General features: G+C 40.0%; 3 protein-coding genes across 5 annotated transcripts in view; 2 read left to right on the top strand and 1 right to left on the bottom strand.

Annotated features, from left to right (window-relative positions):
• Window positions 1–5,776, top strand: part of trim67 (tripartite motif containing 67) — a 39,430-nt gene extending 33,654 nt beyond the window's left edge. For all 3 annotated transcript variants that reach the window (XM_031861439.1, XM_031861441.1, XM_031861440.1), the window contains 2 exons: window positions 1,060–1,222; window positions 2,535–5,776. In XM_031861439.1, coding sequence (XP_031717299.1) covers window positions 1,060–1,222; window positions 2,535–2,582 — 211 coding nt within the window. In that variant the 3' untranslated portion in view covers window positions 2,583–5,776. The remainder of the gene's footprint in view (window positions 1–1,059; window positions 1,223–2,534) is intronic.
• fsaf1 (40S small subunit processome assembly factor 1) lies at window positions 5,777–10,806 on the bottom strand. Its single transcript, XM_031861443.1, has 9 exons — window positions 10,590–10,806; window positions 9,873–10,055; window positions 9,618–9,718; window positions 9,112–9,174; window positions 8,832–8,927; window positions 8,640–8,723; window positions 8,447–8,481; window positions 8,073–8,211; window positions 5,777–7,929 (listed from the first exon to the last, which is right to left on the bottom strand). The coding sequence occupies exons 1-8, from the start codon at window positions 10,654–10,656 to the stop codon at window positions 8,073–8,075; spliced, it is 768 nt and encodes a 255-aa protein (XP_031717303.1). The 5' UTR covers window positions 10,657–10,806; the 3' UTR covers window positions 5,777–7,929.
• gnpat (glyceronephosphate O-acyltransferase) overlaps window positions 10,722–17,690 on the top strand; it is an 11,851-nt gene continuing 4,882 nt past the window's right edge. The window contains exons 1-13 of the mRNA XM_031861442.1: window positions 10,722–10,973; window positions 11,895–12,086; window positions 12,821–12,997; window positions 13,091–13,220; window positions 13,500–13,627; window positions 13,836–13,911; window positions 14,181–14,332; window positions 15,078–15,208; window positions 15,476–15,714; window positions 15,801–15,899; window positions 16,282–16,458; window positions 16,677–16,756; window positions 16,878–17,018. Coding sequence (XP_031717302.1) covers window positions 10,950–10,973; window positions 11,895–12,086; window positions 12,821–12,997; window positions 13,091–13,220; window positions 13,500–13,627; window positions 13,836–13,911; window positions 14,181–14,332; window positions 15,078–15,208; window positions 15,476–15,714; window positions 15,801–15,899; window positions 16,282–16,458; window positions 16,677–16,756; window positions 16,878–17,018 — 1,746 coding nt within the window. The 5' untranslated portion in view covers window positions 10,722–10,949. The remainder of the gene's footprint in view (window positions 10,974–11,894; window positions 12,087–12,820; window positions 12,998–13,090; window positions 13,221–13,499; window positions 13,628–13,835; window positions 13,912–14,180; window positions 14,333–15,077; window positions 15,209–15,475; window positions 15,715–15,800; window positions 15,900–16,281; window positions 16,459–16,676; window positions 16,757–16,877; window positions 17,019–17,690) is intronic.

Genomic DNA, 17,690 nt, shown 5'->3' with positions numbered 1-17,690 from the left:
ACACACACACACACACACACACACACACACACACACACACACACACAGGATAATGATACATACCCAGGATAACAGAGGGACCCCCGGGGCTCATACAATACTGACTAAACAGACCAGAGAGCAGCAGAAGAAGAATGCAGCCTGCAGGAGACATCTCTCTGAACCATCTCTCTCAGTGTCACAGTGTATCAAACCCTCAGTAAACATTTATTTACAACAAAAGATGTCTATTCTTCTCAAGAAAAAAGTTGACTCTCCACAGCATCCAACAATGCGAAACCTCTGAGTTTATTCGTCTCATATCTCGATCCATCCAGACGATGGATTTATTCACTGTGCCATCTACTTTCATGTCATTCATCATCTCATGTTTGTGTCTCATGCTTAACCACATATTGATTCCTTTGTGTCTCTCTCAGCCCAGTCCAGAGGCAGCCATCATGTGTTTGAAACATGGCTACCTGCGTGCTTACATGTACAGAGGTGGTTTTACACCTTACAGCTTCTATGCAAAAACACAATTTCAATCACAGTCGTATCTAATTTTCAGGATAAAACAAACATTTGCAGTTTTCTTTAAGTGTCCATCTTTGGTCACCTTACCACACAGATTAGAGTTAGATCACAGTAGGTAGTGTGATTCCTGAGCTGTTGTTAAAACAAAGCTCAAGACCTTGTGGACACAAAAGATGAAAATGATAAATCGCTGAATATCAGGTTTTTAGTGCGTTACTTTCTCTTTCAAGCACATGGCACTTTATTGGCATATTTAGAATAGAACTGGAATATTATTATGATATAGAGTGGAGTTTGGTCCACTTGTGAATGCAAGCTCAAGTTTCATCTTCTTTTTAACGAGCTGTAGGGAAAGAATGACAAAAAGACAGATGAGAAGGGAGAGGGGTTTCTTAAATATTTACATAAAGTCAGTCAGATGTCAGTCTCCCTGTTTCAATGTTTTTTTCAGACCCACATCCTACACACACAAATTAAGCTGTTTTATCTATTTGATGTTTTGTTTGTGTGTGTGTGTGTGTGTGTGTGTGTGTGTGTGTTTAGGGCGGAGGGAGGAATCGCCAAAGGCTCGACTGTTGGCGTCCTGCTGGATTTGACCAAACGCACACTGACTTTTTACATCAACAAGGAGCAGCATGGACCGACCTCATTCGAGAACCTGGACGGGGTCTTTGTACCCGCTGTCAGCCTCAACCGAAACGTGCAGGTCAGTGTGTGTGTGTGTGTGTGTGTGTGTGTGTGTGGGGGTGTGTTTTACCTGTCTTGTGGGGAACAACGTGACGGTCTCCTTCTTTAGAAGGACACAATGGGGACAATTGCATGTCCCCATAGTGTAAATCATTACATTTTATGGTGAAGACTTGGTTTAAGGTTAGGGTAAGGGTTAGGATTAGTTGGTTATGATGTGTTCTTTTGAGTATATGTACAGCGTGTGTACGTCTTCAGACAGTGGTTGCATGAATGAGCAAAATGAGGGATATATTCAACTGGGAAAGACTTTTTGTTGATACCAGAGCTGCTAAGACTGGTCATAGTCGTGTCAAAGTGCACTGAAGTAAGTGTTGCATTCTCTTGTACGTTTTGTAACTTTTAGTCGTGGTTGGTGTCACGCTCTTGGATTTGCAATACTGCTTTTTATTCGTTTTATATCACTGTAAACTGAATACACTCAATGAACAAGCAATTTGAGAACATCACTCTGCTCTTTTATAGATTTAAGAATGGTTTCATTTGAATTGATAATAAAAATAACCAAACATCAGACTGGTATATGTTCTGCTGTTGCAGCATTTAATGTCCCCTGATTTCCAAAATACTAAAGAAGTGATCCTTGTTGCAGTCTGTTATCCTTATATCAAGAACCTGAAGCACTTAAATATAGCATCCAGTTGTATTTCTGACAAGTGGGAGTTTAGGAGGACCACTTAAAGGCAACAAATCACTTATTTATCTTTTTCAAACTCATGTTACATAAGTTTGAAGCTCCTTTAAATATTAACGACCCGAGAAATGTCAGCTGTCTGCTGATTTCTACCAAAACAACAGCAGATATTTGGTAGACCTCAGCATTAATACATAGGCATTGTTATAGCTGCAGCTTAAATCATCTTAATCCTTATATTTGCAAAATGTACATGTTTGAAATGACAAGCAAAGACAGGAATTCAAGAGGAACAACAATCAGATCCCTCTTCCAGTACAGACATGAAATAGCCGCATGTAGAAAGCAGTCAGACGTAGCAGTTTTACACATACACACACACACACACACACACACACACACACTTACAGAATGTGAATACAGTCTGTGCATCATTTTTGCAAGCAGAGAGTCAAAGTGTATGGAGAAAGGAATCCGTAGATGGAAGACGTTAACAAGACTTTATTTCCTAAATCCATCCCATCACTATTCCTCAAACTCCAAGCAGTCGTCAGATATGTTCCTCAAATTCAAGTGTTCATTGACTGATCTCCTCACAGTCTCGATCACAGATGATCTGCTCTGTTGTTCCTTTCAGGCGACCTTACTGACGGGCCTGGAGTTGCCAAAGAACACCAAACAGTAGTAGGTCTTCCCTCCGAGCGTGCCCTGGATACAAACCAACAATGTCATATGCAGTTCACTCCCATGTGGACCTTTTCCAGTCACAGATGGGATTTACCCATCTCCCATTCTTCTCAAGGTGCCCTTTGTCTTGGATACACTTCAATGTGAGACACCGCTCCATAATTTGGGACGAATGAATAAAATCTGGGTTATGAATACAATGATAGAAGCTTGTGGACATCACTACAGAGATGACTGGATTGCCATACTTTTTTTACATCCCAGTTTTTGCATCCTGAAATTTCTCCTCAAGTCCTGAGACTAAACTAATCGACTCTCTCACTTTGACAGAATCAATGGTGAAGATTCCCACACTGCGCAGTGAAACAATATCGTCCTTTTAAATTTCTCTTTTTGAGAATTTCTAAGCTTTATGATTAAATGTAAGATGTACCATCAGAAAATAGCATCACAATCAGTTTAAAAAAAAGTCCAGGACAACAAGGTGCTTCCAGTAAGCGAGGGAGAAACGATTCAGCAGCGCTTATTGTTGCTCCGCTTCTCTCTCGGGGGGTCTTTACGGCTCACAAGGTAAAACTAGACGAAGAGGGTCTTTTATAGGAGTTGTAGTGGCACCGCGGGATGTTTCCCTCATGGAATATTTAAAAGCTACACTTTTTTTCTCAGTTGTGGCTCCAACAGCACTGCCTTTTCTGTTTTCCCCTTCTTGTCTTTGGCATTCAAAAAGGCATAAAGATTGTTTGGTGCTGTTTTCAAAGAGGTTTACACGCTGAGATCAAAAGCTGGGAGGCATTGGGCTCGATTCCATTTCATTTTTCAGTAATGTGACAGATCTGCCAAGCATGGGAGTGGCCAGTCTGCAGGGGAAATGTTTCATCTTGCAACCTCAAAGTGGTAAATTCATTTCAGTGGTGTCTCCATGCGGATTGGTTGTGTAATTTTGAAGTGGCATGTCATTGTCTTTTCAAGAAGGGAGGAATTGAGTTTCTGGTGGAGTGTTATTGACCACTCACAGTGTCTATCTGCCTCAAGTGGTAGAATAAAAGAGAGAGACTCACCAGAGAGACTCACCAGAGACCAGATAAGGAGAGCAGCAAACTCTCATGCACCATTTTGCCACCTAAAGAGATTAAAGGAATAGTTTCTTTAATATTGGAAGTACACTTGTTTTATGATATTATATATTTAGAGGTGCTGGCTGGCAGATTTTGTTTCCTTCGGTCAGAGCACTCCACTCTTTATGCTAAGCTAAGCTAAGCTAAGTGGCGACTGGATGTAGTTTGATATTTATGCTTGAGACATGAGGGCGGTGTTGTTCTTCTTATCTAATAAGTGTTTAACAAAATATTGAACTATTGACACAGACACTGATACTGACATATTTGGCTTTTTTTAACATTAAGATCTCCACTGGAATTTAAGATTAAGATCTGTGAATGAAATTTGACTGAGCAGCATAAGCTTCTAAGGAAGAAACCACGAGCATGTCAGTGAGGTTAGAGGTTAAAATATGTCTGCAGCATTTAATACAATTTTGGGGATTGTGTTAATTTGGTTAACTACAAAATCGTGTACCAACTGGTCTGTTAAATTAATCAAAGTGCAGGAACGAGGTTGATTAATTGCCTACAGGAGCATTTCCTGCCTTGACGTTTCCCCTGCAGCCTCTCCCAGGCTCTGTATTCACTCTGACTCACGAGGACGTGATTTCACCTCGAGGAATAAATGTCCGAAATCGCTGACATTAAATGGAGCTGAGCCAAACCTCACAAGACCAACAGCTACTATGATATATCAAAATTAGAGTGAGAAAAGTGTGGTTGTCGCATTGGTAATTTCTATTCTGTGCTCATCTCCCAGTCTCTCTGTAGAATCTCTGTCAGGCCCCTTTAATATATCGCGCTGAAGATGGTCTCGAAAAGTCACATCAGGTGAAGCTGCGCTTGCTGCTGCATTTCTCATCAGGGATTGGATTCGGCAGCGGCTTTAAAATCCAACCAAACCACTGTGACTCCGGATATAAGATGTTGTTTCAACATACAGTACCCATGTGTATATTTCATGACTAATGCAGCAGAGGATGGAGAAGTTTGCTCATTTATTTCATCTTTATCTGAAATATTTCTATTCCCTATAATGTCGTGTGAGAGAGAAGTTATTAGACACACCTGCCATACAAAGATTGGGCTTTACGTGTGAATGGAAAACAACAAACAACTGTAAATATGTGAGTTATGACTATAATGTGAGATATTAAGCATGGATTAAGCGTCAAACAAGTTTACAAAATATCTGAAGCTGTATTGTAAATAGTGTGCTGTGTCTTTGCAATGAGTGACGTTAAAGCCAACTGCTTCGACAGGTTGCCCTCTGCTGGTGGATGGTGGCAACAACAGGATGAATTAACTGTTGTTTCATAATACCCGACTGTGATTCCATACCTTTAATCGCTGACTTTTTAAACAAAATGTCAGCGATCATTTTGCTCTTACTATCTTACGATCTTACTTGTATCGTCAACTATCTCATACATCTAATCAGGGACATAGAATAGCAGTCATTTATATTTTCACTTTTTTAATGTAAGTTTACAAATTATTACGATTGCAGGCAGCAATTACCCAATTTATTTTAAATTCTCAGTTCAACACAACCTTTAAATATGCCAGGTGACTGAATACTATATATACTATACATTAAAGAAGGCCTTTCTGACTGGAGTTAATTGGGTCTATTTTCTATACAACAGAAAGAAACATGGCAACATTTGTTGGCTCCTATCTTTTTTTTGCAGAATGTATTTAACTATAGAGCATTAGAGTAGGATTATAAGGTAATACATTTGAATTTTGGTTCATTTTATGTCCTTTAAAGAATATGTAAGAATAATGGTTGAGCCTTTTTGGGAGATGGGGATGGGATTATGTATTTATATATGAATCAAAGCTGTTTGCGCCTGATGCTGCATTCAAATGACGTGGGAAAGATTTTTTTACATCTATATTTTTTATAACAACAGTTGATCAAATGTGTAATGTGAATCACTCGTAATGATGGACCCATAGAACTATTCCTCTGCAGTTTATGGAGCATTTTAGCCTCTTAGTTTTCTTTAACTTCACTGTTTTGATTATCTGTACACAGACAGACAGGCACAGTTAGCGACTCGCGGGTGAAGCATTTAGCAGCTAAAGAGTCAGATAGTTCCCGAAGGAGTTGGTAGAGACCAAAATTAGAGCTAAAAGAGAGATATTTTCACTTCATTTGTCTGTTGGCCAAAAACACAGCTCCAGATGAATGATAATGTTGCTAAATGTCTGCTGGGTGTGTAAATAAACAACTGTTTGCTAATAAGTTCACCACATCGATTTAAAAGGTGACGTTAGTGTTATCACACCTTTGTTTATGATGCCCCCCAGTGGTCAAAAGAAGTTTTAATAAAGCATTTCATTGCTAACAATAAATCCAGACAATAAAAGCCATCTGAAAATAGTTTTATTAGAATTTCAATTGCCATTGTGTGTATGGTCTACCAGCTGAAACCAGGCCTACGTTTACCATCTTTCCCACATGACATGAATGCACCATCAGTGTCAAAGTCAGGACTTGAACCAGTTTCTCCCGACCCAGAAAGCAAACATCACCCAAAGGAGAGTTTATCCTGACGTGCCCCAGACTGCCAGCTTTTCACCTAAGGTCTATATTTGCAGCACGTGAGGTTGCTCAGCTCTGACCGCCCTCCCACCTTCCACACCAGGGCGAGCAACCTGCCCCCCCGAGATTGACTTTGCCGTAACCAGGAATAGATTATAGGCCCACAGGCAAAGTGAGACATCTCTCACACAACCAGAGGGGATGCTTTTCCTTCAGCTGAGAGTCTGGATGATTTGGGGTTACATGTCTGCAGGCTGTGTTGATGTCAAAACGGTGCAGAGGAAATCATGACCGGAGGGAATCGAAGCTAAAAGGTGTTAGGTGGAGGTTCAAAGAGTCCGACAGTGTATCAGGTAAAATGAGTTTACGCCTTTTCTTTTCCGCATACAGTTATTTCTTAAATTCATATCAAAACAATACCTTTTGTGGCAAAATTCACATATTTTAAAAGAGTCACATTGTAGTCACTCCTGTCTAGATATGCTATTGTAAGAGTGCTTGTATGGCATGTCCCTTTACCCCAACACTTACCCACCCATGAATGTGAGATTTAAATTTAACTTCAAGATACGGTGCTGGGGAAAAGAGCATGTCACTGCTGTAAGCTGTTTAACTTAAAGAACTGCAGATTTATGTACTCTATAAAGTGTGTAAATATATTTAATTGCATATTTATTTTCTTTTGTATATTGCCCTCTTCAAGTTGAATGGCTCCTGGTTATATATATATATATTGTCTATGGTTTATTGCCAAGAGTTGAAGGTTTAAAAAAAAAAAAAAGAAGGTAAAATCTAAACATAACACAGCTTTGCTTACAGCTTAAAACAATGTGCTGCAGATGAGCTTCATATTTCTTTGTGCTGTTTCTTCTTCTTTAAAATGTATAAATAACACAAAAGCTGCTTCAAAAAAAAGAAACGGTGTGAGATTTTGTGACCTCACCCAGCCGCACACTGCCAGATTACACCTCTTGTTTCGCCATTGCCGCTCAGAATCCATCAGCTTTTAATGTTTTCTCTTTAACAAAATTAAATCTGTAATGTTTTCACCTCGAACGCAGCGTCTGGAGGCTGTGAAGAAGTCGTTTACATATATGAAGGGTTTATAAAAGGGAGACAAACTACTCTCTTATGTCTGTATGTATGTTTCTACATGAAAACATCTGCCAGGAGTAACTTGTGTGTACATTGCTTTTTCTTTTTTTTAAAGATAATTACCCCCATCTGTACTGTTATGATCCCCTCCCTTCCTGCCAATGTAAATGTTTTGTACTACATGGTTTGTATATGATAAATGCATTGTAACTGCATTATTTAAAAACCTTTACCGTGTAAAACACAAGAAACGCAAATGTCTTCTTTTGTTTTTTTGGGTCATTTATAAAAAGAAAATAAATTAACTGTGATGGAATATGATTTGACCAAGGTCTCCGGTGTCGTGCATTTACGTCCCGCCATCGTGCCCCATTCAGGGTCCATTTTGAGGATCGGTAAATTGGATTCCTGTCTCTGCAGTCTGTCTCCAGTAACACCGTCCTCTGGAAATCAGCCTCACAGCTCACGTTGTATTCGTCTCTCGTGCTCTTCCTCATAACACTGCAAACAGTCCTGCAGTAAGATGAGTCACTGACGGCGTTTGGAAGCCAGTTCTTTCTCTGGTCTGCTGATGTTTTTCCATCCTGGAGGCTCACCTGCAAACACAAACACGCATATTTCAACCATGAAACATTAACCCTCAACTCTGAAGTCAGGACCAGTAGGTGTCCAAACTTTGGGGCACTATATCTCCTAATTCCTTTTAGATCATTAGCTATAGGTACAAAAACACACTCACCTATTTGCGTCTCTTGTTGCCTTTGATTTTCTGGATCTCCTTGGGGCTGAGGATCAGCATGCCATTCTTGAAGTGGCCCACCTGACCTGTGGGGGCCGAGCCGGAACCAGAAGTAGAGGACACCTTCTTCTTCTTGGCCCTGGTGGAGATAGCAGCACAGTCAAACACAGGTTTCAACCACTCAGATGCGACAAGCCTGTACAACTATCTGTCCATTCTGTTATGCTAAATCAAAAACACTAGTGCTGTGTTTTACATCCATGAATTATGATAGACACTATCAGATAGAACTATAGAATACAGATGCAAGGACACTTAAAATGTTTGCTGATGTTGGTTTGAGCGCGTCTCTTCCAAATTAAACGTTTACCCACCTTTGATTACTCGGCTTCTTCTTTTTCTTCAGGTCCTACGAAGCAACAATACAGGATATAATAAGAACAGGTGGAGTATACTGTATATATATTTTAATACCACTATTGTGTTTATTTTAATACATTAAAAAATGTGTTAATGATTTAATGGAAATGCGTCTCTATTGTAATTGATTGTAGGTGCAGCTCTTACCGGCTGAACCTCCTTTGCTTTCTGCTTCTTCTCTTTGATCTGCTGCTGCATCATCTTGTAGTTGACGTAGTCCTTCTTGGGAGGCTGATTAGGAGACAATAATGAACTTGTGAATTGGTCAATTTGCTACTAACAGGGCTGTGGTGCTAATTAAATAGGTACAGGACTTTAAAAAAAAGCTGTTTTCCTTACTCGGGCCCCCAGCATGACGGCTCTGTCCTGTTCAAAAACACGCTGCTGCTCCTTCTTATAGCCTGTGATTCCAAACCGATGGACCTCAAGACGAGTCTGATGGCAACAAATACAGCATAAAGCCAAACATGTCACAGCGATACAGTGGGCTAAGCAACAATTCCCACACAGCGGGGCAGCTACTAAATGAGAAGAACCAATTCACACAATGCAAGACTGATAGTTTAAACATCTTCGAAAAGAAAACAACACATACAGTACATTTTGATAAAACTGTCACCTTTTCCAAGTTGAGCTCTTCTAGCTGGCCGCTTTCCTCCTCCTCTGTCATCTTCTGAGGGGCCTTGAAGTGAGGACGGCACATAACCAAAGGCGACAAAGACAAGGGGAGAGAGAAAGTGAAGAGAATGGATGGTGACAAGAAGAACACAAACAGAGACGGTTGACTAAAGGTCACACAGCAGCATGGAAGGGGTTAGGTTTAAAATGTCAGAGATGTAAAGCGTTCTGCATTTGCACAAATAGACTACTTGATGTAAAATTTGGTTTGAATAAAACAATGTAATGGTTCTTAAACACTATTATGGGTGCACATTTTCCAATATGCTACTCTTAGATCTTTAGCACTGGTGGGGCAACACAATGCACAGTTAAAGCACCTGAGAACAGGTCATCCTGTAACATGAATAAAAAGGATTTGGCCTTCAGGTCATTAGTCTAAGTTGAACCTTCATACATATCTTGTATGAAGGATGTACACGGTGAGCTAAAGCAGTATAGACTTACAGGCATTTTGTCGGGTGCTGTAGTCTGCTTGGTTTTCTGTTTCTTTCTGGGGTCCTGAAATATTACAACCTTCACCTGGCTCACCTGCTGGATGGTTGGACCTGAACGAGACAAGGAGGCGTGAATGAAATGAATGGTGCGAGATGAGGAGGCCAGAGGAGGGGAGAGTTTGAAAACATAGTATATTGACAGCTGATAGATATATCTATCACATGTGCGTGGAGTTGTTACTCAGCTTGTTGCTATGCTGCCCACCTGTTTGCTCAGTCTTTGGTTGTTGCTGCTGGTGTTCGGCTCCAACATGATCTACTCGCTTGTCTTCAGAGTCACTGCAGATATCCTCGGCTGCAGGGAACACCTCTTCTTCCTCTTCCTCATATCTTTTTCTCTTTTTCTTCTTCTGAGACTTGAGCTTCTTTTTGGATGCTGGTCCATCATCTGAAACGTCAGTCAACAACAAAATCTCATTCAAGTCCCTGCAACGTTTTGGTAAACATGATCAACTTGTATGTGCTCCGAACACATCATTTCCTTAATACACAAGAAAACAGCTGAATATAATATCAGCATTTGTCTCTGTAATTACACATTAATACAATCTAAGCAACGCAACATGACGACTTTGCCATAAATCCTACCTTTACAAAGATCACAATGTTATAATGTTGATAACTTTTTCAACCATATGTTTATTATTGAGGTTGTAATATTGGATTGCATTAGACGCTGGAATCACTGGACAATCACCTTTACGACTTGAATTATAACAACTCACTTTGATTGAATTTGTTTGTGCTGTAATCGGCGACAACAAATGCCTTATTTTTAGTTTCAACAGTTAACGTTATATAATGTCTGCAGACCCACTGCAAACCAAATAAGCTAGCTAGCTAGAATGAACAGACAGCACCAGCATTTTAAGGTATGCTAGGTTTACTAGCATACCTTAAAATGGTAGCTATCAGCACTTACCAAACTCGTAAAGTTTATCCAAAACGTGCTCGAGAGACAGACAATCTCCGTCTTCCTTTCCGTTCATATGAAGCTAATGGTAGAAACAGGATAAAAGCAAAAATAGTTCTTAATTCTCGGGACTCAACGACAACAGCCGTTTCACAACATGGAATGTCAACACGTGTGACGATGGTTGATCCTGCACGGCTACCGTAGTTGCGGAAATGCCCCTGACTTGTCAGTTAGTACGCCGATGAGAAGTTCTCCGGTTAACAACTTAACGTATTTACATATCAAGAGGCAAGAACCGCACAGACATCCCTGAACGTATAAGTTCAGTGGTCGCAGTGTGTATGAGTTTGTAAATTGTGACAAAGAATGGCTTCCGGTGCTATTTATTCGGTATGTATGCTTCGCTGTTATTGGCAATGGCTAAGCTAACTTGGCAAGCTCTTTGCTGTATCTCAGTGCACACTATTTCACATTACACTCAAACGGATTAAATCTGATTTCATACTTATGTACCAAAACAGCGAACAGTAAAAAGGTGTTTAATTTGGCAATTTTGTGTTTTGCTTTGCGACATTTTTCACTGATACAACCACTGTTAAGCAATCGTCCCTTTACATTTATTTAATGCATGCAGCCTGCACGACAGTTTCTTTTAATACAACTAAAAATAGGTAAAGGCAACTCTATTTGCAGAGCACCTTTTATTCCACGTGAATTCAATTGACTTTACATTAAACTGCAGTAAAGTGTTGTAAAACAAAACAAGATTGTACTTTGCTAACAAGTAACCTCAATCTACTTTACAGTAAAATGCAGTTTCACCATAGGTATTTTAATAATCAAACTACTAGTTGACATACAAAATGTAACAAATGAAGTATTGTTATGGATTAAACTGATAAAATACAGTTAGCTCCACCTACAAGGTACAATTATTACATTATAATACTATTGATGAAATGCAGGACTTTGAAAGCAGTATGTTTACACTGTGTTACTGCTACTTTACGTTCTTTGTGATCCTATCTAAATAAGGCTCATGCTTTTGATATAAGTGGTCAGAGACTGGTGCCCTAAAGTGTGCACTGTGTCAATATCTGGTCAACTAATCAGGTGTTTTTATATTCAAATTGAAGTGTCACAGAGAGGTGAAATCCAGGACTTTACTCTAAAAATGCAGAACAAGCATTTCTATTACTTGTTTACAGTTTGGTGCTGTGAATTTGTCAACAATATGTTAAAACATTTTATGGTTTCAGTAATGCACAACTAAGAAATATGTATATATGTTATGATTCTTGTTTTTAATAGCATATAGACCCTATGCTAAAGAAGAGAGATGACTTTGAGGACATTTTGGAAGAGAGGAGGAACTCCAGCGACTTGAGATACGCCCTCAGGTGTTACACGCCGCTCTTCTATAAAGGCATGGCACCCTGTAAACCCAGCATGCTGAAGAGCATGGTGCTTCAGTCTGATCAACTGCACTATGTCATCAATCAGGTGAGGGTGACGTGGTCCGACAGTAGGTTGATATTCTGGTAATGCCTGATGGACGAGGCCTCAAGATTGCACTCAAAAGGTGGCTGGTTAGTTAAGAGAAGTGCCTTTTCTTCTTTAGTTTCTAGTCTTTATTGTACATTTACATCTACATACAGTAGACAAGAATTAATAAACTTTGTTCTTCTCTTTATAGAGATGACATTTATTTATTTATTTATCAGCTTATAGAGAAAAAAATTCAGATAGTTGTATTAATGGTAGGTTTAAGTAATAAACCATATTTCAAATTAGTACAGACATGTGCATTTTCACAACTAATTAACAGAAAGTAGATTCTAATTTATAACAAAAATGGCTATTAGCTATAAGATACTAAAAAGTATCATTTTCAAGGCTATTGCAGATACACAGCATATACCAGTTTATTCATTTCCCCATTTCTACCGTAACAAATATATATTATTTTATTGTATATGTTTTATTTCATCCCTGTATTTTAAATTCTGCACTCACTTAATTTTCTTTTTATATTTAATGAGCATTGTTGGAGGGAGCCTGAGATCGAAAATTTGTATTGCCAACAACTGTTTCTCTGTATTTGCATATGACCGTAAAGAACTTGTAGAAAGAGCACCATGTTCTGGTATTCAGATGTCAAATATTCCCATTTTTATTATTTCTTGTATTAAGCGGTCTTATTGTTTTAATTGACCATTTTATTTTGAATGGTCAAGGTTACCAAAGAGACGGGCAGGGAGACCGGTGACGTCCGGGACGAGGCGTCAGCCATCTTGGAGGAGATGGCTCACTCTCTGCAGCTCAGCACCGTTCGCTTCTTTGCCTTCACACTCAGCAAGGTCTTCAAATCCTTGTTCAGGAGCATCTGTGTCAACGAAGAGGGCATCCAGAGGGTGAGAATACACATGTGACACTAAGAACAGAGTGTAAGTGAAAAGATGACACAAACACATACACACCTCATCTCTTCTTTGCTTCGTCTTTAGCTCCAGCAGGCCATCCGGGAGCACCCGGTAGTCCTGTTACCCAGTCACCGCAGTTACATGGACTTCCTGCTGATGTCGTACCTCCTGTACACCTACGACCTGACTCTGCCTGTCATTGCTGCCGGCATGGGTAAGCATGGAAACGAGCAAGATACACCGAGTTACAAGCACATCATGTGCAGTGTGTTTTTACTCTGTTTGAGAAAAGTGTTGGTTCTTTATTATAGCATTTTTTTTAATCTATATCTACTAGAGTTGGTGTCAACTGAAGCATATTTAGTATTAGTATATTTAGTATTTACAAAGTTTAATTCAACCAAATTATGGGCAGAATAATAGTAACTTAATATGATGCAGTCCAACACCATCACGATTTGCACACACACCAACAGTTTGTTTCTCCCTGCAGACTTCATGGGGATGAAATTTGTTGGCGAGATGCTCCGGATGTCTGGAGCTTTCTTCATTCGGAGGTCATTTGGTGGAGACAAGCTGTACTGGGCTGTCTTCTCAGAGTATGTCAAGACCATGCTCAAGGTGTGGAGAACTTTCTTTAATCCTAAATCTTTTTTTTTTTTTTTTTTTTTCTTTAAGAAGTGACCTTTTTTGTCCTACGGTCGTGGAGTTGTGTCATTTTTGTGTGAGGCCATTTTCACGGTACTACAAAGCTCTTTTCTTCAATTAGTTCACAATGACGGCAACATTTTATCATATTGATTTTTGATGATTTATGTTTTATTTTTAGAATGGATTTGCACCAGTGGAATTTTTCCTAGAGGGCACCAGAAGCCGGACGTCCAAGTCTTTGACTCCAAAGTTGGGTAAGGTAAAAGCAACCGTAAACTCTCCGAGCTTTACATGGGAAAAATAAAACACCTGTCAGACATCTGCAGTTGGATGTTTTATGAGACCCATGTTAGATAATGTGTTGTAGTTTTTCCTGCCAGCACATTTTCACGTTAAAACATATTTTTAGCAAATTCAAAATATCACAGAATATTATATATACATGTTTTGACATGGTTCTGCAAATATTTCCAATTTTCTGTGGTGCAACTGATTAGACGCATATCTTTCTGTCCTCTCCCAGGTCTGTTGAATATAGTCATGGATCCGTTCCTTAAAGGCCAGGTGTTTGACGTTAACGTGGTCCCAGTCAGCATCAGCTATGAGAGGATCTTAGAGGAGACGCTATATGCCAGAGAGCTGCTGGGTATTCCCAAACCCAAGGAGTCCACTTCAGTGAGTCATTTAAACGTCTGTGGCCAATTACACAAAACACCTTAAGTTAAGATACGCTTAGCGACAAGCACGTCATTTTATACTTTATTTGACTGGCAGTCAATTCATGGTTTGTCTGACCATCTACAGTTGGATCACTCTAGTTTTCGCAGCTGCGCTCTTCCAGCTCCTTTGCAATTAATACTGGATCTTTCCAGTCAGTAATAGGTAAGGTATTTCATGTCAACAGTGTGTGACGCGCCGTCCATCGAGTTTCAAACGCCCTTACCCGTCGGCTGAACACTCGTGAGGTTCCCGTAAAATCAAGAGGATGAGAGAGCGCGGCACACTTGCTGACTTCCCCAAAAGTGTGCAGGGAGATGGATTGGACCCACTTCAGGCTTCAAGATCCCGTACAATATGAAGACCAATTTGTTAACAGAAAAAACTAAAACAACGGTCAGACAATATCCAGTTTCCTTAACTGAGGGATTATTTTAATTAAGGGATTCTGTGCTACACCCTCAAGTAAGTCCCTCAGCTAAGAATAAAATAAGCCTCATACTTGAGGAGAAAACTTGAGGTGTTTTGTGCAACCAGCCCATGACTTGTTGATGAAAGATAAATGGAAAATGGAAACACAATTACTAATTATTGTTATGCAAAACCTGTATAAGTCATATTTTGCAGCCTGTACACTTGTGCTGAGATGTGGCTCTCTGCACATCACTTCATCTGCTTTTCTTGTACATCTTTCCTTTTGTAGGGTCTGTTCAAAGCCAGAAAGGTCCTCAGTGAAGACTACGGCAGCATCCATGTGTACTTTGGCCAACCTGTGTCTGTTAGAAGTTTAGCCGAGGGCAGAGTTGACCGCTGCCAGTTCAACCTAGTACCCAGGTGTGATATCTCAACATTACGTTATGTGTGTCATTTAAAGAACAATAAGGCATCTTATGTTAGTATTGTGCCTGCCTTAATGTTAATACAAAATCTCTACATTCAAATTTATATTTCCATTTTCGAAAACTGTCAGTAAACACCGCAAGCCTGCTCTCTATTCTAGTAGGGGTGCATATCTAAACGAATGTGTTAGCGATCAGAACTTTAGCTTTACTTTTTTCATGGGACTAAAAACCTGGATTAACTGTAATATTTCCATTCAAGACACATCCCTAGCAGGGCCGGTGAGGACATCCACAGCTTTGTGAATGACTCGGCCTACAAGCTGGTGCGGGCCCAGGAGGAGAACATGGTCCTGAAGCCGTGGGTCCTTCTGGCCTCCCTGCTGCTCCAGAACCAGGCGGCGGGGCAGAAACAGGGGATAGCACTGGACGAGCTGACTGCACAGGCCGTGTGGCTCAGAGACCTCTCCCGGCAGTACGGAGCCTTCCTCCACTGGCCTGGTACACACTGAGCCCGCGACTTAAGTGTTCACAATCCTACTACTGTCTCTCTGTGTGCTGAAGTGGGTTATTTTTCTCTCCTTTAGACCAAATTAGTCCGTCAGAAGTAGTTTCCTCCAGTCTTTCCCTGCATCGAGGTCTAGTGAGGGTCTTTGAGGGAAAAGTCCAGCTGGCAGTGGAACAAGGTTTGTGTTCGTTGCTTTGATTTCTGTTTTTCATTCATGTGTGTCATTTTTATTTCATGTAACTTCAGGGTAAATCTACAAGATGAGGTTACAGATCATCAATAATAATAACAATAATAAAACATTCCACATTATTTGTATATCACCATAATCACCATATAAACAGTTAATAAATGGTTTACAACACACTATGATGTAGTTGTAAGCAGATGTATATAAGTGTACATTAATATATAAGTAAATGATCACAACTGTGTTTTACTAAGTTGTCATTTATTAAATGTTTATATACTGCTTATTAATACTAAATAAGTTAAAATTAAGCGTTCCCAATGCATGAAAACAGTTGTGGCATTTTCTGACTTTGAACTTTGTACTGAAGAAGGAGCACCGGTGGGGCCAGGGGAGCCTCACAGCACCATCACTCCGGAAGAGAAGCTCTTGAGCCAGGCGGTCATCGTCCTCTCCTGCGCCTCCTACAGGAACCAGGCGCTGCACGTCTTTCTCCGGCCGGCTCTGCTGGCCTCAGCCATCCACGCTGCTTCCTCCAACCATAAACGTAAGACTGACACACACACACACGCGGTTTGCCTGTTTAGAAACGCTGCAAACTACACATTTAGTTGTTTTATTTATATAGTTTCACTCTAGACATTCCACAACATAAAGTAGACTTTTGTGCCTTTTTTTCCATACATAAACTTTTTTTTTTTAACACTATCATACATATCATATGGGCTGGTTCCCCTGCATGTCAATTTACGATGTGTTTTGCAGAGGAGGTCTTCAACGGTTTCAGCTTCCTAAGAAGCATGTTTTCCAATGAGTTCATCCTCTGTCCTGGAGCTACAGTGCAGGTGAGGGGCAGCATTTAGTGCTTGAAATAAATGTCGGCTGAATGTAGAAACGTGGGTGACTTTGTTGTAAATACATGATTGCATGGCCATAGCTTTCATATGTCACTCTTGTGTTCTGCAGGACTTTGAGGAGGCCTGCTACCTGCTGGTGAAGACCGGAGCTCTGCAGGTTACCGAGCAGGAGGTTCTGGTAACTGAAGGAGGACACAGAACACTGGCCTTCCTCATCAGTATGCTGGATCCCTTCTTACAAGGATACCAGGTGAGGGAGACACATGGAGGTTGGTTGTGTTACATGTTTTGTATACAGAAGGGTAGTTGTGTGCATAATAATCAGTAAAAGAAAAGCAGAGAGTATCTGCACATTGAATTAAAGACTCTGAACTTTTAGAATGTTTATGAACTATTAGATTTGATGTTTCATTTATTCAGACCCGGTAGAGTGGAATTGTCCTTATGGCATGTTGTGTTTACGGCCCAGTGCCTGTTACTAATTTGCATCAAATATAGAAGTTTCATTGAGTTGATACGATATTTTTAGTCGTATGTAAACTTTTAAAAAACATAAATAAAAGATTTGTAGATCAAACCGATCATTTATAAGTATATTTCTCACTGCGTATGTGTACTCTGCACACTGTTTATTTTCTGACCGCTTGATATATTTATATCCTTGCATGGACATAAACTTAATTTCACATAGCATTTCATATTGCAGATACATGCATAAACAGTATGTACACAAGTTAAAGTATATGCAAACATATACTGTTTGCATATACTCTGGCTTGTTTTTAACGGCCAGAGCTGATCAAGAAAGTTTGTGTGTGTGTTACACTTCAGATGTCCTCTAGAGGAGGCTGATAACACATTATCAGTCTTAAGAGGTGTGTGTGTGTGTGTGTGTGTGTGTGTGTGTGTGTGTGTGTGTGTG

The sequence above is a fragment of the Anarrhichthys ocellatus genome, unplaced genomic scaffold (assembly GCF_004355925.1).
Source record: "Anarrhichthys ocellatus isolate YVR2014 unplaced genomic scaffold, GSC_Weel_1.0 scaffold25, whole genome shotgun sequence".
NCBI lineage: Eukaryota > Metazoa > Chordata > Actinopteri > Perciformes > Anarhichadidae > Anarrhichthys > Anarrhichthys ocellatus.
The sequence above is the reverse complement of the archived record's forward strand: the minus strand, read 5'-3'. Positions and strand labels throughout refer to the sequence as shown.